General features: G+C 41.9%; 1 protein-coding gene across 3 annotated transcripts; it reads left to right on the forward strand.

Annotated features, from left to right (window-relative positions):
* Nucleotides 1-26265, forward strand: LOC308167238 (paired box protein Pax-2a; the record flags this gene model as incomplete). 3 transcript variants are annotated; one of them, XM_080541624.1, is made up of 10 exons in its annotated part: nt 1-49; nt 1838-2003; nt 2776-2973; nt 6812-6891; nt 7113-7232; nt 14014-14189; nt 16772-16886; nt 23970-24077; nt 25761-25847; nt 26125-26201. In XM_080541624.1, the coding sequence occupies 10 exons, from the start codon at nt 7-9 to the stop codon at nt 26199-26201; spliced, it is 1170 nt and encodes a 389-aa protein (XP_080397750.1). The 3 variants fall into 3 exon arrangements, with proteins under 3 accessions (XP_080397750.1, XP_080397748.1, XP_080397749.1); XM_080541622.1 differs by having other exon boundaries at nt 7-49; nt 26144-26265; XM_080541623.1 differs by having other exon boundaries at nt 7-49; nt 13978-14189.
* Nucleotides 26266-26448: the final 183 nt, after the last annotated feature.

Raw genomic sequence — 26448 nt, forward strand, 5'->3', positions numbered from 1 at the left:
TATCCAATGGATATTCACTGCAAAGCCGACCCGTTCTCTGCGATGCACCGTAAGTATACCCAAAGAGTTTAGTTGAGATTAGTCCTGGGTTTACACACCATCGGAGTCCGACACTAGAGCATACTGTTAATATCATTATTGAGAAGAATTCCCTGAACATTTCATTGAAAATACGTCAAATACAATATCAGCCTTGCATGCACCTGTGACAGACGAGAACCTCCTACATCTTCGTTTAGTAGCCTATACATTAGTAGATCAAATGCCAATTAAATCAAGTTCAATAACCAAAAAATAATCAAACATGGTGTCAATATTTTAGTCATATAGCCTACTGTATTAACACATATTATGTGCGTTTCTCAAGGCCGTCGCACGTGCAAAGATGATGTTTTTTTTTATCCACCTACTCTAAATTGCGATGCTAAAAGGCCACCAAATACTAAACAAATGCTTTTTTTCCTGAATTTAACGTTTAGCTTAAACACAGTAAGATAAATGCAATTAGTACATGTATTGGCAACAGAAGAGACACGAACAATCATAAGATCCCGAAGAGTCAATGACAGGTCCATGCCGATTTATTAGGGCAATATTATGTATATATAAATGTATATTAATTGTTTAGCCAAATAACACTTAGAAATAAACAAATCCAGAGAAACAGTAAGTTACAATATTGAAATAGCTGGCAGATTGTAAATGCATTTGGAGTAATATTGTGTAGGCTATAGGCCATATGTATATTTTTAGATGTTCTTTTGCACATTTATTTGAATAATTAATCCCCTCTTCATTTACTAAATAATATGTAATATGAGTAATCAAGGCACTTTAATTATTTACAATTTCTGAGCAAGGAAAATGAAAGAGCGTGTAACTTAATATCCGACGACCGGAGCCGTGGGCATGCGTAGACAATAAGGGGTTATAAACACGTATTATAATGTTGGAAGGGCTTATAAACACGTATTATAATGTTTACAGCGTTAGAACATATAGCAGGCCTAATCAACGTATGGTAAATCTTCAAATTATCTCATTAACAATCTGTGCCAGTGGTTTTCCCTCAATAATGCCTTAATTAAGCCTTTCCTTAATTGAGGTGTAAAATGCAAGTACAGTATTGCACTCGAACCGATTACAGTGAACTTTATTCCCTGTACGGTTAGATGCACAAACATTACAGTATTTCACTGTTATGAACGTATCTAACATGATGTTGCCTCCTCTCGTCTGATGGATAAAAGCATTAGTCTACAATGATAGTATGTTACTACTTGACCTTGTCAAGCTCCTCTCTGAGTACAAACTTAACCAACATACAAAACATGGGTCGCCTATGGAATGGAATAACTACAAATGCTGTAGTTTAGACTGCAGTCTAATATCGTGACGTTAGAATTATAAGGTTCTATCTCCATTTTTGTCAAAATTGAGTTTTTTTACATAATCTGATCCATTAGGTGTTTATTAATGCCTGTGTGGTGTTATTTTTAAAATGTCGACATTTTTGAGTTAGTAATTCATAAAAAAACAAAGGCTCCATCTCACAAAACATAATGGAATGTCAAAACTTTGACGCTCAATATCTCTGAACTGCCCTAAACGGAGATAGAACCTTATAATTCTAAGCTCACGATATGGCGGCAACCAACTACGATTAAAATCACAATCAAGGCCATACATGCATATTGCATATTGCGCTTTTAAATCTATAGCTACTAGGCCTGTGTAATACCACCAATGCTGATAGGCTGCTAGGCTGGGGTGACATGCTACTACAAACTGTATGTAATGTTGGGGTTCTCTGTCTGTGCTGTTGTGTCCCACATAGGGCACGGGGGGGTGAACCAGCTCGGCGGGGTGTTCGTCAACGGCAGACCCCTCCCTGACGTGGTGAGGCAGAGGATCGTGGAGCTGGCCCACCAAGGGGTGAGACCCTGTGACATCTCCAGACAGCTACGGGTCAGTCATGGCTGTGTCAGCAAAATACTGGGCAGGTAAGAGGCAAACCAATCATGTGACGCACGCACGGTGTTGGCACATACGACAGAATTGACCCCAAATACCCAAACACATTATGGAAACGTTGACAGACGAAACATGCAAGTGGGTATACATATACGTATATAAACAGTAGGTTGGATTATCTTGAATAATTCCTATACATCTTGACTTGAGAAGAGACATTTCACTGTGTATGGATACACAGTTAAACTGGCATCCCCATGAGTGAAATAATAGCGCCAATATCAAATTACAAATTGTATTCGGTTCGTGTCAGTATACGACATTTGAATGTTTTTAAAATATTTTTCAGCTATCAAAAGGATTTTAAAAGGTAGCTATTTGTTTTATGCACTTGGAATGTTTGTCAAAAGTAGTAGTTTATCAACAATTGGTAGCATGTCATTTTAAAATAATTGCATGTTTCCTTTAATTTTTGGCACTGACGATAAACTTGGATACCATTTCAATTGGTTGTATCGGGATAGCATATACATAGTTTGGTTGCCAGTCTTTACCAATGTTTTGTCTTTACACGGATTAGGCTATGTCACTCTACCTCTTACATGACATATATTGTAAGTTTGCCTCGTTTTTTGGAGGAACATTTTTGAAGAATTGATCAATCAAAACTAGACGCGCCAAACCGTGTTGGGTGCATATCACTCGAGTTCCTTATTCACAAAACTGAGATGGAGCGGTTTTTTTGTCCAGAAGTGCATGGTAGATATGTCTCGATCAATTTGTTGTTCATTATTTTCACAGATACTACGAGACTGGCAGTATAAAACCTGGAGTTATTGGAGGGTCCAAACCAAAAGTGGCCACTCCAAAGGTTGTGGATAAAATAGCGGACTACAAGAGGCAGAATCCCACCATGTTCGCGTGGGAGATCAGAGACAGACTGTTAGCCGAGGCAGTTTGCGACAATGACACTGTTCCAAGCGTCTCGTCAATTAACAGGTATGGCCATAAGGTGCATTTTCTTTCTAACTGTCATTAGCCCATTATGTGCTCAACACGCTGGGAAATTGATCGTGATTGGGGAACTAAATCCCCCTAAATCCAGTAAAATCCCAATTATGGTTTTATAAACTGCCATGCCTCCGCCTATCCATATGGTTCTATTTTTATGTTCAACAATCGATATGGTCTATAATATTGGGACTAATCCAAGCTGAAATGTTTTGAAGTTAGGGTTACAATAATATAATATATGTATTTGGTGTTGCCCTTCGGTGCAGTAAATCAAAGATGTTGGTAAACGCTATTAACTACTGCTTGGTACAATACAGGCCTATATTAGAAGGGGTCAAAGAAAGGTAATTGGAAATAGCCAGTAATTCATCACAGTTTTTTTTCTTCTTAACTTTTTTCGGTTGACTGTATAGGCCTAGTAAATACTGCAGAATATAGCCTATAGTGTTTGACAAACTTTTTCGCCCACCGAGGGTGGTCTCAGAGGTGCAATTCAATCTTTCAGTCCAAACTCCCTCAACAATCAGCAGTACATCTAGGACTGAGTGAATCTGTCTCGATGAAAACCGATCAATATACGGTGACCAGATCCCGTGGCTCTAGAGGTATAAAGTACAGCAATTGTTCAATAGCAGATGTAATGTATTAGAGTGGAATTTTTCTTTCAAATAGGTTAGATGGTTTTGGTTCAAGCTTTGTAAAGCAATGGAAATATGCGTCCCCTCTTCTTCTTATGAAAAATGTAAATATATTGACAGACGTTCAAGAGGTATTAGCGTTGGAATACTGTTTAATAGCCTGTTGTAATGCGACATCAATCCTCTCGTTCTTCTTCTAAAACATTGCACCTGTAATTCAACCTCTAATCTCAGTGTCAGTTGCGTTGTGTTTGACTTCTTCCTGTGTTGTGTATTGTAAATAAAGTAGGCACATACATGGAAAAGGCTAATAGCCTGCCAAAACATTACTTAAACCTGCCTGGGACGACACGAAAGAGCAGTTGTAATTTTTGTTTAAAAAGCATATGGTTTAGAAATTAATTAGAAAATAAAAATTAAGTAAATATATTCTTAAAACTACTACAAAACGATTAATTTGGAGAGGAGCCCTGTGCATCATGTCTTTGGGGTTCAGATAGTGTAGTGGGCTGTAATCAAAAGAGGCCCATTTGTTTTATATGCTTGCACAAAGCTTTCATTTTTAAAGAGTGATAAGTAAACATCACGGCCAAAGACTATAGGTATAAGATCAGGGGCAGTGAGAGAGGGAGAGAAAGAGACCCCCCACCCCCACCCCCTCCCTTGCCCCCCTGCCAGAGATCCCCGGTGATGAACTTTGGTTAAGAGGCAGTGTTCCATAGAACCAGCATCAGCATTACATTTTAATGAGCTGACGGGAGAGCATGGACAGCTTCACAGAAGACATCTTTTAAATAGAGAAAGGCTGAAGAAAAATTCATTTCATGCCTCGTGGTTGCTTAAAAAGCCCTATTTAAGCAGGCTCAGACACATGTATGTGATAAATTCAAAATGTACATTAATATCATTAAAAGCCCCCTGTAAAGTTTTCAATTCTAATTAAATTCAAGATTGGCTATTTGGAACTAGAAAGCCCTATGTGTCTTTGTTTATGTGGGAAATTAAAATGTGAATACAAAGAAATGTAATTCTATTACCCTACGATGAGAGCTACTTTGAATTTCTTTTATTGCATAATGCTGAATATCTCCCTTTGTGAAGTAACCTTTTAGCAGATGAAAAGAACAGTTTCAATGTGTTACCACCTTATCCTTACCCTAATGAAACACACATACAGTACATATATAAATGCGTATGCACTGCACGAACACAGTACACATACTACACACACTGCACTCACGCATGTGCACACACACACACACACACACACACACACACACACACACACGCACACACATACACACGCAAGTCTAAAATAGTCTACAGAGAGATTTCTCAGTTTCAGCTAAATAAAACACATCAAGTGCACAGCGGGCTGGTATTTACTTCACAGTTGTTGAAATAGGGGTTCATTTCTATAAACCAGGTGAAGCACATGGGCATTTGTTACTATAACACCCCTTAGACAAAAGAGAGGTCTGTGGCAGCTCCAAGGTGTCTGGCAGACACACTGACCTCAGGACTGTTGACAAAAGAGGATGTTCTAGCTTTAAACACTTTTCCCTTGCATGCATTATTAAATGTTACAGAGATGCTGTTGTACTCGGTGTCTGGGCCACCGCAAGGAATTACCCACAAGTAACGGTACCTGCTAGTAGACATAAAAAAGGTCCTCAATGGCGTTCAATAATATTGATTCAGAGGTAAAGCAATTTTAATATTTCTTCAGGGGATTTTCAGCAACAGCTAAGTCATTAATTCATTCTCCCAAATTGCTTATTCAATATCAAGAACATGGATTCCAAATAAAGTCTTTGAATTTATGTTGCACACACGAGTCAGAGGGTCAAATAACTGTTATGGAGAGAAGTAAAATAAAATAAAATAAAATATTGATATGTGGTCTCTGGATAGGCTTGTCGTTTTGTTGCTTTGCCCTAAGGAGAGTTTTGACAGTGTTGGATATTTTACTCCTTGCCCTCCTCGTAACCAATGTCAATATTGCAGTTATCTTAATACATCTTTGAATGTCCTCGCCCTGAAGACAACAGACATTTTGTCCTGAAGTTTAAAATCTAAAATCTAGGTACTGCAAACATTCCATTGATCTATTTGATACCAAGGCATAGCATTTCGATTAGTATCATAATCTACAGGAATATTTTTTTTTTTATATATACAGTATATACCATACCTAGAGTCAAAATTGAATATGCAAAGTCACAACAGAGCCACCGTATGTGAAGAAATCAACTAAACATGAACTGTGGTGTTTACCAGTACAGTATGGGTATGAGTCCATACTCAACCTTTTATACCTTGTGTTCTAATAGGTAAACCGTGTCATACATGATGAATAGTTTTAAAGTTTACAAATTATTGTGACACCTCCCTTTTTCCCCAAGTGCCACTCAGATTAAAGGAATCTAATGCTGGCGTAAGCTTGTGCAAGGCAATAAGGAACTATTGCTTTCCTGTCACATATAATTTATAGCTTTCTATTTGCATCTGTTTGCGCGTGTGACTAATCCCCAACTTTTTCTCCCCAAGCCCCGATCAATACAACCTCATCCACATTGGCACAAGGGGCTGCTGGTTCTACAGAGATGTTTGATCTGGGAAGCAAAGGGCCAGCAATCTCAGATACCCCTATAAACCCCTCCAGAGTGGGAGGGAGGGAGCGAGGGAGGGAGGGAGAGAAAGAGAGAGAGGGAGAAAGAGAGAGAGAGAGAGAGAGAGAGAGAGAGAGAGAGAGTGAGAGAGAAGGAGAGCTGATTAGTGTGGGCCAGGTAGAGTCAGTGAAGCTGATCATTGAGGTGAATTGATGTGATTTCATGCTTTGTTTGCGAGATCACTCAGACCAAAATTGCAATGAAGACTTTTCTCTATATCTCACCTTAAAGGTACAGTCAGTGAGTTCATTACATGTACTGGTACTTCTATCTGGAGCATTATTTGATTGGATCCATTCATAAGGGGTGTCTGTCTGCAGCTGATTTCTCTCTCTTCCGAGGAATTCAACACAGTGGACTATATATAGTACTAGATGTTAAAGAAATACGTATTTTAGGGTGCAAAAAATAAGTTACCAGTGACCTTAAAAGCAATGGTAAAATCTGAAGCTAATGAAAAAAAGCCAGTCAATGAAGAACAGCAATGACGGTGGCCTTTTCTTTACTGTGCAGGATCATCCGAACAAAAGTCCAGCAGCCTTTCCACCCGTCTCCTGATGGAACCTCCCTGTCAACGCCAGGCCACACCATCGGTAAGATGGCAGCTCACTCTGTCAGCTCAGTCATAACAAACGTTTGCACCATATTATTTCCAATGGCTTGGTGGGAAACATTGTAAGATCACTATATCCTACACTATATTGTTACTATACTATATGGCAACATAAGAAGAATGAATATCATATGCTGTTTTTTCAGTGCAGTTTGTTTGTGCTGGGTCAGTAGATTTCATTGAATTGTTTTATTTTCTCAGTACCAAGCCAGGCCTCGCCACCAGTCACTAGCGCTTCCAACGACACAGTGGGGTCCTACTCCATCAACGGCATTCTGGGTATTCCACGATCAAACGGTGAAAAGAGGAAACGAGATGACGGTAAGAGAAAGGGATTTCTTTGCGAGAATATGCAAAAATGTTGTGTTGACTGACTCTGACAGAGCATGTTGATGTGTTCACATAGCTTACCTAAGACAACATAACACTGCTCAAATCACTTTGTTTTCATTCAAAATTTAAAAATAATGGAATAGTATTATTTGATCTCACAAAATGCAATATTCACAACCACAGCCACAACGCACAGAGTAATAGTGAAAATCACAAGTGCAAAAATCCAAGATTTTAATACTACTCGTGTCAATAAGAGGAGGCCGCTTTTTTGATTTGAAGACATGACCTCCACTGTTGTCTTCTGCAATTAATCTTTGTTGAAGTGATTAAGAGGGGCTTAGATAATTACATGTCAAGATGATGTAGCCAACCACCTAGGTCAGTCAACGAAAGCACTACCACCCTGGAAGACGTTTTCCACACAAGTACCTCATCCACTCCTCTCTTTCTCCATCTGAAAGACTAGGCTAGTGGGTAGACGAACCCTGGGGCCATATAGATTATTGGTTCTGTAAGCAATATGCTTTCTAATGTCACTACATAAGCGTCTGGAGAGAATAATGAAGCAGGTGCTATACAAACCCAGCTGTGTTACTGTATGGAGGGAAGGGACTGATTTCGGAAAAGGGCAGTTATGTCAAACTGGGTTGGGAATGAGACTCTTATTTTCCGCAGTACATCGGGAGGTAGATAATTAGGGTATACGATATAGGTTTGCATACTGTCGTTTTCTTTGCCCTGGCATTTGCTGGGAAGCGCAGGGTTTGTGGGATACTGAGTGGAATCGATGTTTTATGTGTGTGCATGGAGGGGGAGATGACTAATGACGTGTCAAAGGTAGATTTCCTGGCAAAGATATAAAAACCAGCATGACGTGGACATGGCAAATGACATAATCAAGCCTTTCCCGGTACGAGATGCGAAATCGCAGGGCATAATGCAAACGTCTGACATTTTCAAGAGTTCATTTTCAGACATTCTCATGGACCTTTTCATATTAGCCAGGGTGTAATGTCTAGTCATTGGATGATAGAATGCACATTTCTATGCAGATTGATACTGAAGGACAGAGGGGTATTAGAGGGCATAGGGAAGAAGAAGAAGGACTGTGAGAGGAGCTGGCCTGTTTTTTGAGGTCCTCTAGGTGACAGCCCATGTTTCGATGGCTATTCAGTCTCAAATGATCCCCCTGATGTGCTGCCATTTCCGTGATTTAAGTGCTCGGCCAGCATTCCGATGAAAGAGCAGAAAGCAGAGAGTGTGGTGTGCGTGTGTGTGTGTGTGTGTGTGCGTGTGTGTGTGTGTGTGTGTGTGTGTGTGTGTGGTGTGGGGGTGTGTGTGTGTGTGTGTGTGCACATGCGTGTGCCTGCATGTGTGTGTGTGTGAGTGTCTGTTTGTAGGGGTGTCTGTGGTTCTTATATACTCCCTTACCAGACCCAGTCAGTCGCTACCTACCTGGAACCACAGATAGTTTGTCTTCCCAAAAGATAAACCCCAGGCCCCCGTCCCACACAACTCATGCAGAAAGTGCTTTAAAAACAATGTCTCGCCGCAAGCTACAGTTTGTAAAAAATAGTATATTACACCCGACATTGGATAGTAGATAGTATTGGGCTTTTAGAACCCTGCTCTGTATTTTTGTGAATTACATCTTGCAAAATCATCACATCAAGTTATGTAGATTGCATTTACGGGGACAGAAGACATACTCAAACATAATATTTATTCATTATCCATATCATCATTATAGTTGTTAGTCTTCATCTCAAGCTCAGGACAGTTTTTTTGTTTTAAAAGCTGTTTGTTATGCCGTATTTTTGCACGAGTGTGATAGAAGGTACAGTAGTCTGTCTGGCAGTTAATGCAGGATTTGCACAGTAGCCAAAGAGTACCTGAGTGCTATAGTATTTAACTTGGTAAGCCTCATTACAATGTTGGCACAAACAGCCATTATCACGGGTGAAAAACATTGGCAAAAATCAGCCATAGATGGGTTAACCTAAACAGTATGCACGCAGCACGTACAGTTCCAGTAAAATGGATTGACTGTGTAGTCCAGAGTATTTGTTTTAGGCCTCGCTGTGGCTCCCTGCCAATGGGGCAGACAGCTCCTAAGTTCCAAGTCAGCAGTGCCCTTAAAAAGAGGTCCCCATTACAAGAGGGATGTTGGGATAATGTAGTGTGACACGCGTTATGTACACTGGGTCTGGGGAAGAGGAGCTTCAGGGACACAGGTGTCATAAGAGCCATTAATCTGCCATTGTCATGTGTTATTGCAAATTAAAAGTAGCATGTTACACTTGGCAGCTATTGTTGCCGATGCAGTGCGGAGAGAGAGAGAAAGAGAGAGAGAGAGAGAGAGAGAGACCTCTGGAGATGGTGTCTTCGGTGACCATGGCTGTCCGCAGCACGCTTAACAAAGTGACATATATGAGAATTTGCAATTCCGCCGAGAAAAGCTATTACCTCACAAATTAACATCCAAGCCCCCCCCTCCCCCCAATCCCCCATCCTCCTGTCCCCTCGCTCAGATGGTCTGGCTACTGGAAAGACAAAAGAAATAGCTCAAGGGCCTGAGATTCTCTACTATCAGAGAAGGAATTGGCAAGAGGAAATGTGTATACAGCTTGTGAAATAGAGAAAATATTTTTGCCCTAATGAGAATGCACCTTAACTTGAAGTTGTTTCATGAATTATGTACTGAATGAGAGAAGGTTGTTTTCTAAAATGGATGCACTAAAATGATTAGTGAATATCAATTATTGTTGGTCTAACCTACTGTTAGTGGAATCAAGCTACCGACCAACCTGGCATTTGGTGGTGTATTCTATTGGGCTCAATACAGCTGGAACGATTATGACAGATATAGCTCAGAGGTTTCTTGTGGAAATAATAGGCGATGAAGAGAATGATAACCCATCAAGTGTGTCCATTCTTTCAAAATCATCTCAACTAGCTATTCAATATCACTCACAATTTGGACAATCATTATAGTACTCTTATCAAGTGGGCATTATTAATTTCGATCATTCTGAAACGCCTTGTCTAAAGCTTTTTGCTTGTATAATGTGAGAAATATTACAAGACAAATGACATAAGAAGAAGATCATCGTATATTTCAAAAGGCAACAATAATAGCCAGTGGCACCGTGGATAAATGTGGCACTGTGCTTTGGTTCTGGGTGAATTAATTATGTCTCAAAGCTGAGCGTTGTGAACAGTGGGCTGAGAGTAGAGATGAGTGATGGAGTAGCCCAGGATCATATACAGTTCTGAGTTTGAAACAGATGTTTGGGTGAGAGAGAGAATTAACAGATGAGCTCAGTTCACAATACCAGACTCTCCATAATATTCTGCTAATGTGGAGCCCTTCTCTCTGAAACCAGCATAGCCAATAGGGGGAGAGTTGTCCTTGTGAAGTGTCTGGGAGAGTATGTACTGTATACAAACAATGAGATAATATCAGTAGCATATTTGCATTCAATTTGTATTTGATTTGGTTCACATTATCAAAACATTAAATTGACAAATGCGTATGAACATTTCCAATTTGACACAAATGAGTTTTAATTTGATGGGATTGAAGCAATAATTGAATCTAGTTGTTAATGAGGGAGCAGTATTACAAAAAAAAACAGCTCTGTAGTGTCTGGGAATCATGAACATATGTGTTTTGGCATGTTATTCAAACAATGGACAAAAAAAAGAGAAAGCTCATTTAGTTGAAAGGGGCTTGGTATGACCCCAAGGTGCCATTTCACCTCCCTTTGCCTCTAGTCTGGGCTAAGAACAGGTTGAATTCCATGAGGCTAGTGCACCCGATATATAACAACAACTTATCAAGCTCATATTTTCATGCCATGATTCTCTTCATTTTGTGCCATGATCACATGTTGTTTGACAATAGTAATATCTATAGCATAGTTTTCTTGCCTATGTCTAGCGTTTGTACTGATTTGTTTGGCAGGTAGTCAGTCAGACAGACTCTCTCCAGAAGCCCAGAATTGCGTCGGCTCAACCTCCTGCCGGGGGTCGTGACCTCCGGGTGCCAAACCCGCAGAGAGGAGCCTGTTTTATAGAGTTGGTTATCTGATCTGATAGGGTCTGGTCCCTCGTTACCAGAGTGTTAATGCAGAGTGATGTCAAGATGAATACACTCAACTCTGTCACTGATCAATAATATACATCGCAGGGGACAAGTCAAGTCGACACACAAACAAAGCCATCGCGGTGCAGGATTATGACTACTACTATTACGTAACAGCGAACATGACAAACTCCCCAGAAAAAAACATGTACCAGGCACATCGTATTTGCAAATGCTGTGGTGGCTGCAATTACAAAAAGGAAAAAAACCGGCCTTAAACGTATTAGAGATTCGTCAAACTGATTTATGTACCTTTAAGAAATGTAATAGGGTGGTTAAATTGAGCTTGTAAATGTCACGAACCAAAAGAGTTTTCCACCGCCACTACCGTCACCACCATCTCCACCAGCATCACCACTTAAAGCCCCATCACCACCAGACATGGGATGGGGAAGATAGTGACAGTAGCAGCGGTGTCATAGGAGTATGTGGTATGTGGATTACAAATGTCCTGGAGAGTGATAGTAAAGTGACGAAATGGGACCTTCGCCTTAACTTGAGTGCAAGCAGGCGTATGGAGGTTGACCTGGGATTGTTTGTCGTGTGTGTGGGAAGTGTATTCTCCACCGTGGTGAATGACAAATGTGCAAGTATTGATCATGCTTGCGACTCAGGGCTGCCTGATGGAAAGGAATTAATGACTCTATTTGCTTCGGTACCAAAGAGAACAATTGAGTTTGATAAAGCAGCAACCGACTCTAGCTGGATGAGAGGCCCCCAGTGGAGCTGTCCAGCAAAGATGCCCCCTCAAAAATATGCGGTCAGACTCTCCTTCACTTCAATTCTGAAGAATATAGTTCAGCATAGTACAGAATACCGGATATCTAGTCCCCAGTGTCTAGTCTGTACAGTCATAGATCATTCTCCACAAAAATAGAGTAAGCTATCTCTTACATAGAACTGCTGAAATGTCTGAAATGACATCTTAGGATGTAGTATCTGTATATGCACAGTATTTCATTTTGTGTTGACATGATCAAAAAATTTTTTTTTATCAAATATTTGTAGTCCAGGTCTTTGTAGCTAATCCAATAGGGCCATGTGTTTTCAAGCACCTTGCAGTTAAATATTCAACACATGCACAAACACCACAAACGTCACATATACTGTACACACCCACTTCTCCACTAAGGACACACGCACACACAGACACACACACACACACACACACACACACACACACACACACACACAGACACACACACACACACCCGTGCACACATACAGACACACACGCACACACACACTCACACACAGACACACACACACACACACACACACACACACACAGTCTATATAGCCCCTTGATATGTTTTGTTCTTCATGGGAGTCAGGTTCATCCTCTGGCCTCAGCCAGAGATATAAAGGTCAAGCAGTAGAATGGAATGGCAATAACCCTCCGAAATGGTACCATCAGAGAGACATGATTGATCAATTGAATTCCATGGCAGAGAAAAATGTGGGATTAAGTAGAGTATTATACGCACAATGAGTTGAGGCATGATGTTCATTTCAAGTTCATTTCAGCTCCCTCTTGCTACCAGATCAGGCAATCAATAGGGGCCTTGCATATCATATATCACCGCTCTCCCGCGGACGAGAGAACATAATCTGCCGCAAATTTAGAATGACAGATTTGTAAGGGAGCTGAAGCTTTCTGGGGATCCATCCAGGAGGAGGAGGCTGGGGGCCTGCAGACACCAGCCACTGCAGCCTGCCTGGCTGTGGGGGGTGGAGGGGGGGTTGAGGGGTGGGTTGCAGGGGGGGGTTAGGGAAGGGGGGGACGGGGGTGCGAGGCTGGAGGTCTGTAAAGGGTTTAAGGCGTCGCACACAAGTGACAAAGGGAGAAGCTAACGCATCCCTCTCCCAACAGCGGGGTAATCAGGTCAGGAGTCAGGAGAGAACGAATGCCTCTGTTTGGAGAGGAGAGCCCATATTCCTCTGAGAGATGATTGCACTAGACTGTACCATTTTATTCAGCCCTCTGTCCATTGGTGTTACCAAATGAAATGCTACTCCTGAAAAAAAAAAAAAAAAAAAGAGAACAGTATTAAATTGTGAAAGGGAAATTGTGCTTTTAAATCACAGCTTCTTGATTTCCATGAGCGCAAAGGGGAGCTGGGGAGCTGGGGAGGGGGGCGGGGGTTGGGGGGAGGATGGGGGGGCAGGTTGGTGGAGTGAAGAGAAAAAAAAGGGAAGTCCTCTGCCTGGGAATGAAAAAGCCACTGTAATAGCTGCAGCTTTCATTAAAATACATGGTCTCCACAACAACTATATATATTTGCACTGATGGTAATCCATCAATTACCACAGGGCTTTCACATCATGATGGTGCTAATACTGTGTGGGGGGGCAGGAGTCTCTCTCCACTGCTGGCTCTGCCGGTACATGTACTGTACGTGATGCACTGCAGCCAGTGGCTCACCGAAACCCTTTAAGAGCCATTCCAAAAAATCGTCCCTTACTGAATTTGCACCATATTTCAATCTATCAGTATAGATAGTACAGTCTCCCAAGCCCTCACAGTAGTAATGTAAAAAGCCATGGGGTGAACATATAGCTTAAGTGAAAGCCAGCTTCCAGGGGCAGAATCTCGATTGTTGCTCTTTCTTCTTGTAGATGGTTCAGATGGTTCTGGCCCACACAGTGATTCTCAGGGTAGTGTGGACAGTTTACGGAAGCACCTAAGGGCCGATGCCTTCACTCAGCAGCAGCTGGAAGCTTTGGACCGGGTCTTTGAACGCCCTTCGTACCCCGATGTCTTCCCCACGTCGGAGCACATCAAACCAGAACAGGTTAGTACCACCAAAGCTTCCCACCACCACCACCACCACCACTGTGATGTATAAGTCTGTGTGTCTGTCTGCAACACTCATCTCATCCACATGTATCCTTTTCTCCAAACAGTGATATTGTGATTATGCTGTGTAGAATCATTTCCTGCTGTTCTAAAAAGTAGATCTTCCAAATTCTCAAAATCAAACTGACATCCCAGAAAAAAATATTTTCATGTTGAGAGGTTCTGCTATTGTATTTACTTTTAGCCAGAAGGCCCCAGAATATTACACTGCAATCTAATTAATCTGCTCCCGCTCTCAAACGGGTACAGAAAATAAAAGGATGGTTAAACAATAATTCCACTGTATTACAAAACAGCATGTAAAATGCTGTAGGGATCTCAAGGAAAACTCCCACATCGTATTGATTTTGTGATGAAAAAGCACATTCTTTGGATCCCCTATAATTGAGAATAACAGAAAGGCAACATGAAATGAATCAATATCTAGATTTTTCTTCATTTTTGCTGTGTTATTCAACTGGACATGTTTGCCTTATGCCCTGGTTTTCTAATTCTATGTCATTCCCCGAAGTGCAATGATTGAAACTCGTATATGAAGCCTATTATGTTGTAAGATTTATCATTTAAATGATTTTATAAATTGTAAACAAAGCAAGTAGCCCAGATTCGTTTCCACAGACCTGGGCATTGGCTGCTTTCTCTGTTTGATGTTAACGCCACTAACACAGCCGTCTATCCATCTTCATTTACTAAATTAAGAGGCATTCTGAGAATACCACCCCCACCAAAAGCGACGACAAGAAAACCCTTATATGTACTACTTCTTATTAACTTCTTATTCGGCTTATTACAATGGATAACCTTTATTTACTCTCATTAGACTATTAAACAACAAGAGACTATTAATTTCTCCCATGAAACTACAAGTCGGACCCATAAAGCAAAAGCAATCGCCTAATTGAGTTCATTTTAATTTCTCTCCAATCGGGGCGAATTACGCAGGTGATAAATCAGTGGGACAGGCCTCACCTCCCGAAGAGGGCCTAATTTGCAGCTAATTACAAAACTGATTTCTACTGGAAGATCAATACCAAAACGAATTGGAAATGACTTGCAATCACAAAGAGCGTCACAGAGAGTATTAAAAAGAAGAGGAAAAAAGGGTAGAGTGAGAAAAAGAGGCCAGTAGGAGGAAAAAAAGAGTGCCGGGAACAGTCCAGAAAAATCAGTTTTAATTTAATGCAATATTAATCAGAGCATTTTCCCTTTCATGGATCCCTCTCTCTCTGTTTTTTTTTCACTCTGGAAAATGTGTCCCTATTAGCCAGTGTCTGGGTTCTGTAGAGGGGCATTAAAAACCCATTCTGGAGATGCAAAACTCAATGGATTCACCCCTCCCACACTTCTGCTAGCCATTTGGTCATCCTTTTCAAATCTATCTTTTCAGGGGGGGGGGGTTTCTCTCTACCCCTTTATCTGCATGATAAAACGTCTGTTCGGCGTCTGAGGCCTTCAAGAATAGAGGAAAACATCCGCAATTGTGCCAGTGAACAGTTGTAGCAGACAATTAGAGTTTATCTGTGATAGAAGCAGACAAGAGTGGGGTCACAGGCATCCCCTGTGGGACCGCGGCCCACTGAGGCACTCAGACACACACTGGGCTTTGGACAAACATTGTCAACACAGAGACTCCGGAAGTCTGATCTCATTAAAGAAAACTGCTAACATCTGCCATGACTGTCTTCAACTGCTTGACAAAGGAAAATCAGTCAGTGGAGAGAAAAACTCTTTCCAGCAGAGTATTGTATTCAGATCTAAATATAGAGAATGTCCCATGCTTAATATAAAATGTTTGTTTTTTTTAACTATGATAAAACATACTTTTGTGAATAGGAGGCAAGATGGATAACACATTTGTTCGTTGAATGTGATATTCATTCGTGTGATAAAATGCAGTTTAATGTTGTGTGAGTAGCAATGACATTTTAAAGCAAATTCAAAATTAAAAGCAAAAAGGTGAATGGTGTCCCTCAAACAGGGCCACATGGTGTGTCTGTAACAAAGCAGAACTGCTTTTTCCCTTGGCTGATCAGGGGTATGACTGCAGTCAAGCACAAAGGGCCAGCTGACGCCTTGGCTTTTCACTCATCTCAAAATCCTACTTCCTCTCAGACAATACCAAAATACATTCATGATATGCTTGAACTGCCTCCCTGCAGCTTGAAATAGTGAACACACACACACACACACACACACACACATGCGTGCACCCACACAAATACGCAGACACACACATACACACCAATACGCAAATGCACACCCACATCCACCCACCATTCCAAACACCCCACACCCACATCCACCCACACAGCACACACAACCACCCACCCACCAACACACACCCACACACACAGACACAAATATACACACACACACACACACACACACACACACTCACACATGCACGCACACACGCACACACACACATTATGAGAAGGAAGTGATTCAAGAGGAGAGGATTTTTTTCATCTTTTCAGCATCGTCTAGTTGTGTAATTATTCAACTCTTTTTTTGCAGGCTAATGAGTACTCCCTCCCACCCCATAACCCTGGCCTGGACGAAGTCAAGCCCAGTTTGTCCTCCAGCACCAACCCAGACCACGGCCCCAGCGTGTCACAAAGCTACCCTGTAGGTAAGATCAAGTACCATACAGTACGCCTGCAATTACGCTGCCAAGCCACAGCTTCAGCTAAGGAGATTACTGTTTAGTACATTGTAACAAACGGAAAAAAATGACATGTTGTGCAATGCAATTACATGGCATTTATAAGATGACCTAAAAATAAAAACAAATACTCAACACAAAAAAGAAAGTCAGTGTGCAGATTTTTTAATAGCATTGTTGACTGACTGAGCTGATCTGGGTGGTCTGCTGCAGTACAAGCTGCAGCAGCCGTCATCCATCAGATTTTGCTGAGCAAGTGGGTGATCAGAGGGTGCTGTTTTGTCACTGTTGGACAAGGACCCTTGATGTCAGCACATCACAACTATGATTGTATACTACTGAGCTGCGCTGGCAAGGTCTTTACGAGTCCCCGGGAGTTACAGACCGTTTGTTTCTCACCGCTGCTCTTCTTGTCCTTGTGGTTCGTGACTTGGGAGTTTTGTAAAACACGGCTTCTACCTTTCAAACCATGAGTAATTTGCTAATTCTGTAAATACACCATAGCATCTCTGCTGTCTGACTAAAACAGCCTTTGAACATTTTTCTCTCTCCTCTCACTCCCTTTCTCACTCTATCTGTCTCCCCTCTCTCTCTCTATCTCTCTCCCCCTCTCTTCCTGTCATAGTTAATGACTGCTCCACTAATTGAAATATTGTTTCACTGTTGCCACTGTTATTACCAAGAAGAAGGTTAAGTTTACGGAAAGTTTACGATTACTGTCGGGCCCAAGATTAATATACAGAGCTTTTATTAAAATTCATATAATTATGCAGCAGTCATCAAAGGCAATGGGTTCTGTGTGGGGGAGGACAGAATGATTGAAAATTGCAGCGTCCCCCATCTCAAATGATAGCCAGGCAGCCTTATGAGAAAAGAAAGAGGCCTTTTTCTCATTAATATGTGGGTGGGAGGTAGATTTCCCAAGTAAGTCAGGCCTCGTGAGAAGAAAGGTGTGTGTTTGTCCTTTGTGCTCGGCTGGTTCTCTGAGAGCAGGCCCAGTTAGGGTCGCCCACTGTAAGGCAGGTGGCTTTGTTTGCACCTGGGATGTTTTAGAGGGGGTATTTCTCTACTGAGGGGCCCACAGAGGGTTTGCTATGTCCCTTTAAGAGGTAAAGACCCCAACAGGAGAGAGAGAGTTGGCATTCATGTGCTCTAATGTCATTTGAACTAGGAAACTTAAGAGTTATTCTATTGAACTTTAGTTTTATATTTATTTATTTACAACCATTCACCAATCCGACTTTTCTGTATGCCGCAGCTACCCACTCTACCCACTTACTTTCCCATGGCAAGTCATTCTTAAAACTTAGACAATACGCATTGAAATCAAGCAAATGAATGTGGATCAGTTTGCATTGGTTTGACTTTCTGTTTGTAGCAGTAATTATTGTCACTTCTACTTTTTGTTTTTCCCTTAGTGGCAGTTTCTACTCTAGTGATAATTCCTACGCGGTATGTTCAGGTATATGGCCTCAGTGATGGCTGAGCGTTACAGTTTACGTGCTAGCGATAAGCCCAGCAGAGAAATGTAAGTCAAGCTAAAAGTACTGAATTATCTCCAGCATTTAGGCTGTGATCCAATTTCAAATTAATTGTGCCTTTATGGGGGAAAGAACTGGAGATTATGTTCATCCTTAAAATGTTTTCTAACACCAATTAAAATGCCTGCAGTTATTGATCTTGTTGATTTTATGTCCTGGAATTTGCATAATCTATTAAAAATGAATGATTCATGAACTGCTCATTGCCAGCAGAGATCGGAATTCTCAGTGAACTGAAAGGCTTGAGAGATAGAAATCTTTTGTGTCCTCTGCTTATCCTATTAGGGCTCAAAAGTACCTGCAAAGCAGGCTCAAATAAGGAAGGGATTTAAGGCATTATGCACATCATCGAAATTCAGAGGCAAGAAGCCACTTCCATTAGAACAGTTTTTTCTTTTTCTTCCACTCCTCCACGTTAATACTGTATTACCTACTAAATAGTCCCTATTACCCAATAAAAAAACACCTGCAAGTCCCCTGAATATGTGAATGGGACAATCGTATATTGTGTGGTAATTTCTATTGTTGATATGGGAAGTTATTTCTTTTGATGAATTTCCATAGAGAGATGGATTTCATTTCAAGTGCATCTTATTCTTGTTCTTCTTCTATTTAAAACTGCTTTAAATTCATAAAAGGTGAGTCTTTAGGGGTAAAATGATGAATACCAGGAGCCAGGGCCACTGAACTTCCTGTGTGTTTTGAAAAATAAATGGGTAGATTACTTCGATTACCGGTAATTGTCCTGCATTTCTACCATAGTTCTGTGTGTTTCTCCTACTCAGTCTGCATGGCAGTGTCTCGGTGGCTTGATGGTGCTTCTGAACCATCTTTGAAGACTGAGCCAATCCAACAATCCCTCGGGCTTTCAAAAGGAGTTTTGCACATTGCTATAGAGAGTGACCGCGACCGCGGCCGCATACTGAGGCCTCTTTAAACCCAATCCCTGCTGGGCCTGTTAATGGGAGTCTCCCAGGGTGCAATTTAGTCCCTGTGTCAATGACACCCTCCCCCTTCCTGAGCTCTAACAGGTACTTCTGAGGACTCACTTGGCCTTAATACAGTATAGTCCCTAACGTTCCCCTAATATGGTCATAAGGAACTAATTGAGGCCAGGGCGGAAAAATGATCAGATTTCCTCATTTGAGGCTTTGAGACAACAAATGGTCTGCAGTAAGTGCTGCTGGGGATGTGAACTAGCATGGAACCCCAAAGACCCGCTGTTGTCCAGTGAGCAGCAAGCAACAGTCAGGCAGCGAGCCTGCCGGTCCTGACGTGTGGCCTAATGACAAACGGCTCTCCTGCCATCTCACTGGGGAGCCATAGGCCCAGGCTCCGAAATTAATGCTTATTTCGTCTTCACAAAAGCAAACTAACCTTTGAGCACACATTTGATAATGAATGACTTTCAGCCAGTGTTTGGGGAATTAAAGCAATTTGGCTCTCCAAACATTCTTTACTTAGTTGTAATTAATTAGGGTGCAGAGATTTTTTGGCTGGTGATAAATTGCTTCATTCTGCGTGTAGAGAATGGAGGTCAAAAGATTTGGTTGTTGTTGTAGCAAACATGAAGGTGTCCCTGTCATGGTGAATGTAATACTCCTCCTACCAAAAGAGTCATTCGTAAAGGACTTTGTCGCTGTGCCAAATAAAAACAAGGTCAACAGTTTTTTCAGTCAGGTTTTTGGGAAGAACCAAGCTGAAGTAAATACAGTGGTGGACATTCTGGGCAACTGTCTAGTTTTTCTTCACGTTGCGATGAGGGTGTTGGGGTTGAAATGAGACTCATGGGTTTCGGTCTGTCTTTCATACAGTAATCAGAAGTTGGCAGATCGAGTTTTCGAGGGTTAAGCTCAACTGTCTTCAGAAACAGTCAGAAACATCATATCATTAGTTTCTATGTTCAGTGATCTTGAACACAACATATATAGTGTAGGTCAGTGTTGATGGTACCCTTGTCATTCAGATGGACACTGCAACTGCAAAGCTGAAAAAAAACACTAGTCTTCTCTGTCAGGTAGTGTAGCTTGTTTTGATTTGATGGTTTGGCGCATTTTCCAGTCCTTGTATAGCACAAGAATCAGATTATATACAGAAGAACTTAACATTATTAAAGACAGCAAAGTAGTTCAATAATGTCTAATTGAATATCACTTATCATTCACTAATGTAGCTTGAACAAACACTGAAGTTATTTTCCTAATTGGAATCAAAAGAGCCCAAAATATGCTCCTTCCTCAAAAATCAAAAGATTTATTTTCCATTCCCCAAATTACAACAGAAATCAACAGGCTCTCCTCACAGCAAACGTCGAAAGAATCTTTGAATTGATTTGTGTGTGGAGGGAAAGGAGGGCAGGGGAAAATAGGTTGATTTGCTGGCGTTCAATCTAAGGGGGCTGTCAGTGAACCAGCCGATATAGAGAAGGCCTTCTTTTAATGAGGAATCTCTACACACATCTCTGTTGTACAACAACAATGGCTAGGAAGCAGCTAATGAGGCTATCATGCTGTACTGAGAGCTCTCCCAACTGGCCCCTCAGTGAAAGAGGACTCTGAAGGGGACGTGAAGTAACAGTCACAGCACCCACTGTAACTGGGACAACAAATAATATGGATCTGTATTTAATCAAAGTTAATAATGTAATGAAGGTGATGATCTTGACTCAGTCCTGCTAAGTCTAAAAAAAAATAAAAAAATAAAACATTTATGGTGCATTGGTACATTACCAATTGCTAGGGGAGTTATAGTTAAAACAATTAGAATAAGATACCCCATGTCTCAGGAGCTTATCAAACCATTAACATTGCTTTACAATTCTCAATCAATCAATCAATAAATCAATCAATCAATAAGGCCGTTCATCATAATACATCCATTATCTCCTCAAATGCTCATTCATGGACATGTAGTTGCACCCTATCGTGATGACTGAAGGAGGCTTTAACCGCACTCTTGAGATGTGACAAAAAAACATCAGCCCTCAAGGCCTTAATGAAAACAGGGACCCTTCAGCTATTGTGCAGTGCTTAGTCCCACACACAATGTGCTCTGTGTCTGTCAGTCCTCTGTGTGTGGTGCTGTTGTCCATGCGTACTGCCCAGCTACCCTGCTTTACACCACCCATGCTTGACACACACACACACACACACACACACACACGCAAGCATGAATGTACGCATGCATGAATGCACGCATGCATGCGCACACAGACACAGACACACATACACACACACACACACACGCACACACACACACACACACACACACACACACGCACGCACGCACACACACAGGCGCACACACACACACACACACAGACACACACACACACACACACACACACACATGCACACGCACGCACGCACACACACACACAGGCGCACACACACACACACACACACACACGCACACACACGCACACACACAGGCGCACACACACACACACACACACACACACACACACACCACCCTTCCTGTTGGACCCCCCACCTATTCCCACTGTTCCCTTTGACTTATGTGCACTGGCTTGTGGCTGACTAATTCTTATTACAAATGAATGACCTCACTCATTCATGACCTCACTCCTCTAAGGCTTAGCCACTAGAACACAATGGTTATAATATATAGCACTTTCACACAGAAAAATAACATGATCCTTTTTGCTTTGTGTTTCACATAGCAGTAGTTGTCATTTGTAAACTACAGTCTTTGATAAATGTACATCCATCACCTACTGTATATGTTTTGACAAATTCATCATTCATTTTTTTCTCTTCTTTCCTGTGTCTCTGTGTGTGTGCATACAGTCCATGTGCATCCACACATGTAACATGTACTGTATGCACTCATGTCATTCTCTCATGTTGTGCCTCTATGTATCTATCTCTCCCTCCATCCGGCAGAAGCTCTCATCCATCCATCCTCAGCCTGCGTAAAGCAGGAGCCGTATGAGGCCTCCATGGCTCCTTTCACCCCCTCCTCCTCCCTGGTGGAGCTCCAGCTCCAGGCCTTCCACCCCGGCCTCTCTCTAGAGGCCCCTGCCCCCTCATACACTGCCCATCATGGCCCCAGCTACAGCCAGTATGCAAGCCAGCCTATACTAGCAGGTACATAACAATCACCAGGGAGATGGCATAAAATTAAATAAGTGGTAGACTTGATTTTGCATACGCTGTGCAAACAGTGATACTGTGTTTTGGGTAGTTGGATTTGCAAGTAGATTTGTGCTTCTTAACAATATCAATTGAAAATATGATTTATTCTTAGATGGTAGGCATACTTGGCAGTTAAATTTGCTTTGTGCTTGTTGTGGAATTCTTACTAAGTACAGTATATTCCAGGAGATATATAACATTGATATTCATATACAATATGTATATATAAATTATGAAGAAACTAGGCCTAGAAGCAAACACTTTAGAAACCCTGAAGTTAAACATAATATTACACCCACATACTCAGAAAGAGGCACCAGCAATAGCTGGATATAATTTTGCTGGTTGATGAAGGGTAACATTTGAATAATTTCTGTTGCTGTGTGTTACTGTCAGCTGCCATTAACTGGAAAAACGGAAAACCCGCATTAAGCTCAGTTGATGCCCTCATAAAGCTACAGTAGGCTCTGTGGTATCATGGGGTATTATGGCTACTGGCTAACTCATTAAGGCCTATTTGGGAGCTTATTTTCCCCCCTTGAATGGCGGTGGCCCTCACTGCTAACAATGTAGCAGAGGGGCCTCTTCAACCCTGGCCTTGGCCAGACCGGGCTACGTGCGGCGGCTCAAACGGCCCGGTGGCTGGGTAGGACACCCGGCCGTCACTACCAATTACAGGTCCTGAATACGGAGCGCCTCCGTGCAGCCCTGAGTGACGCTCTGTAGAGGGGCCAATATGGACGGGGCTTTACAGCCGCGCTCCGACCTGCCCTAACAGAGGATGAGGAGAGGAGGAGGAGAGGAGAGGAAGAGAGGACAGGACGGCTCTGGGGTTCAATAAAGCGTGCTATGTTTAGACAAGTTTGAATGCGGTAATGAAGAGGCTTCTTCTCCCCACATACAGCTGGGCTTTGATTCTGCTGTTCCTCCCATGAGGCCATCGGTCTGTCTCTCAATTCAATTTAGTGTTTGGAGACACTTTGTGTTTGCTTTGACAGTGTAGCGGACTAGGAGGGAGCATTAGACGAGGATTCCGCTCACTGGTTTTGTGATTCCAGAGACATATCACGAGACTCTTGCTGTAGTTATTTTTCATGAAATAATAGCTATCAATGTACAAAGCCCCTTTGCGCTCAGCGGGACCACTCATTTAAGGCAATAGGGGGATTCCAAGGTGTGAATTTAATGCCTACTGACTAGTGTGTATGGAGGTCGCGGTACCTATGGGGAGGAGTCCGTCTGTCTGTTCAAAGGGGTGTGATTACAGTGCATTGTCCTGTTGTTACTCTACAGGAGGTTTTGTGTTTCCCCTCTGAACATGTATTGATTTCGCGTTTGTTTTCTCTCCCCAGGTCGAGATATGGCCAACACACACACAACCCTACCTGGGTATCCCCCTCACGTACCTCCCACGGGCCAGGGCAGCTACCCCACCTCAACACTCGCTGGAATGGTTCCTGGTAAGTGGATTTGCTCATATTAATGTCAGTTAACAATTATGTACAATTATTTATTTAAACAGGTAAAACCCATGAGAATGTTATCATGTACTCCAACTGTACGAAATAGTAACAAAATATCATATACTGTATACCTAATAACAATAAGATATTGTCATTTAAGGAAGCACAAAGAGACTCACACAGGTTATCACACAGGTTAACACATGCTGCATCGACCAGTAGGATGGACATTACACAGCATTATATAATATGTAGGGTTCTGTATATGAGTCGATCAGACAAGCTCAATAAGTGATCAGAGACTCAACCTAAGGACTGTTCCTCACGGCTAACACTCCAGCTTCTTAGCTCATTATCCCCTTGTGTGGGCATTCTCAAGGGCCATCGATAAACAGCTCTCTGAGCCCGTCTCCCCCAGCCCCAGCGCTCAGGAGCACATCCCTTTCCCCCTCTACTTAACCTGCAGTTCAGGTTCACAGCAAACAGTTAAGGGTCACAAGGCAGAGGAGCATGGGAGTCCAGCAAATATTTAAATCACTCTCCGAGGGGGCTAGGCTAGTGTTTCACTGCCAGCCACCAGGATGAGATGCATTCTGGTCCTGGGCTGGTGCCCCTCCCCACACACACACACACACACACACACACACACACACACACACACACACATACACACACGCCCCGACGCACACCAACACCACCACCATTTTTCTTTGAGCTGATTAACCCATGCGGAAAGGAAAACCAATCGAGTGCACAGCTGTGTTAGCAAATCATTAACCGATTACAATATGCATCAAAGGACTTCAGCTGGATGTAGTACTGCTGAAATGCATACATTTGTTCTGCCATATACTTTTTTTTATTATAACACAGATTACAACAACAATTAGCAAAAAAAAAAGTATCATTCATCACAGAGAAAGAGCTACTTTATTGTTGCAAAAGTATTTTCACCTTGCATTATTCAACTTTTCAAGTAGATCCAAAAATGTTCTCATCAGTCACAAACAGTAACATGGGGGAGAGAGATCCTCTTAATCCTGTGGGTTATAGGTCTGTGTGCTCCCTCATTCTTCTGACCCACAGAGGCTAAGATTTAGTGACAGGCCCCAAACACTGTTAAACCAGAAGCCATTCCTCACCAGGTTCATATAAAATCTTGCCTTTATTGTCACATAAAAGAAAGAAACGTGGTGGACCAACAGCATTGCTCACTGACATGGTCTAAGTTACTTCCTGGGCGATGAAATTCTGGAGCACAAAACCCAGTAGACCCGAGGGTGGGAGGGGGGAGGAGTTAGTTTCCTACAGGGAAACGGTTTCCTACAGGGAAGAGTTCATACTAGCATGACAACCACTGAAAAATATGCTAGGAAACGTGCTCATACCAAAGCCAAAGGGTGTTTACAGTATTTCCAATGGTTCACAATAGGGTGTGTGAGATAATGGGTAGATACAGTATGTAGTAAGTGAGACGGGTAAGACCACAACTGTCTTTTACAGCACATCTTGTATTGTTCAGTGTTGCATAATTTAAATGAAAAATAAATACATTACTTGGTTGACTAGTCTCAAATTGAATTACTCCATATATGGTGAGGAAGAACAGTAAATGAAAGAGTTTCACAAGATAAATGCATGATGCTTGAAAAATGCTAATTGTTTTGTTGTTCTTTTTAGGGAGCGACTTTTCAGGGAACCCCTACAGTCATCCACAGTATACATCCTACAATGAAGCATGGCGATTCAGCAACCCAGCATTACTAAGTGAGTACTGTATGACTGGTTGGTTCACAACTACAGTTATGCATTCAGTATGTCAACGCAAAAATACTAAACAACACACAAACAAAATGTTTTTTTATTGGGCTAATCATTTTACAATAACATTTATTTACATAACACTACTTACAGTACACATACACACAATACTTACATACAGTATATTTACTGTGTTAGAATATCTTCTGTTAAGTAAGGTAATATTGTTTTCTGCCGTGCTTAAGATGTTGTTTCAAACAGTCCATCTTCTCTTAACTTCCAGGTTCCCCTTATTATTATAGTGCCGCATCGAGAGGATCCGCCCCACCCACTGCTGCTACTGCCTATGACCGCCACTAGTTACCATGGAAACCAAATCAACCTACAGGACCATGGCTTCAACCTCCATGTGGCCCCGGTGTGAATGGCATGGTCTACTACTGGACAGAGGGCAGCTTCACATGCAGTATACTGTACACACTACCATACTCACACCACCAAGAACTTGTAATTCGGAATACCAGACAACTCTTTCACCAACCAACACCAATCTGGACCTTCAAAGTCAATCTCCAATTCTACTCATCTGCAAGATTGTACATTATCA

This window comes from Nansenia antarctica, assembly GCF_963989245.1.
Source record: "Nansenia antarctica genome assembly, chromosome: 11".
Lineage (NCBI taxonomy): Eukaryota > Metazoa > Chordata > Actinopteri > Argentiniformes > Microstomatidae > Nansenia > Nansenia antarctica.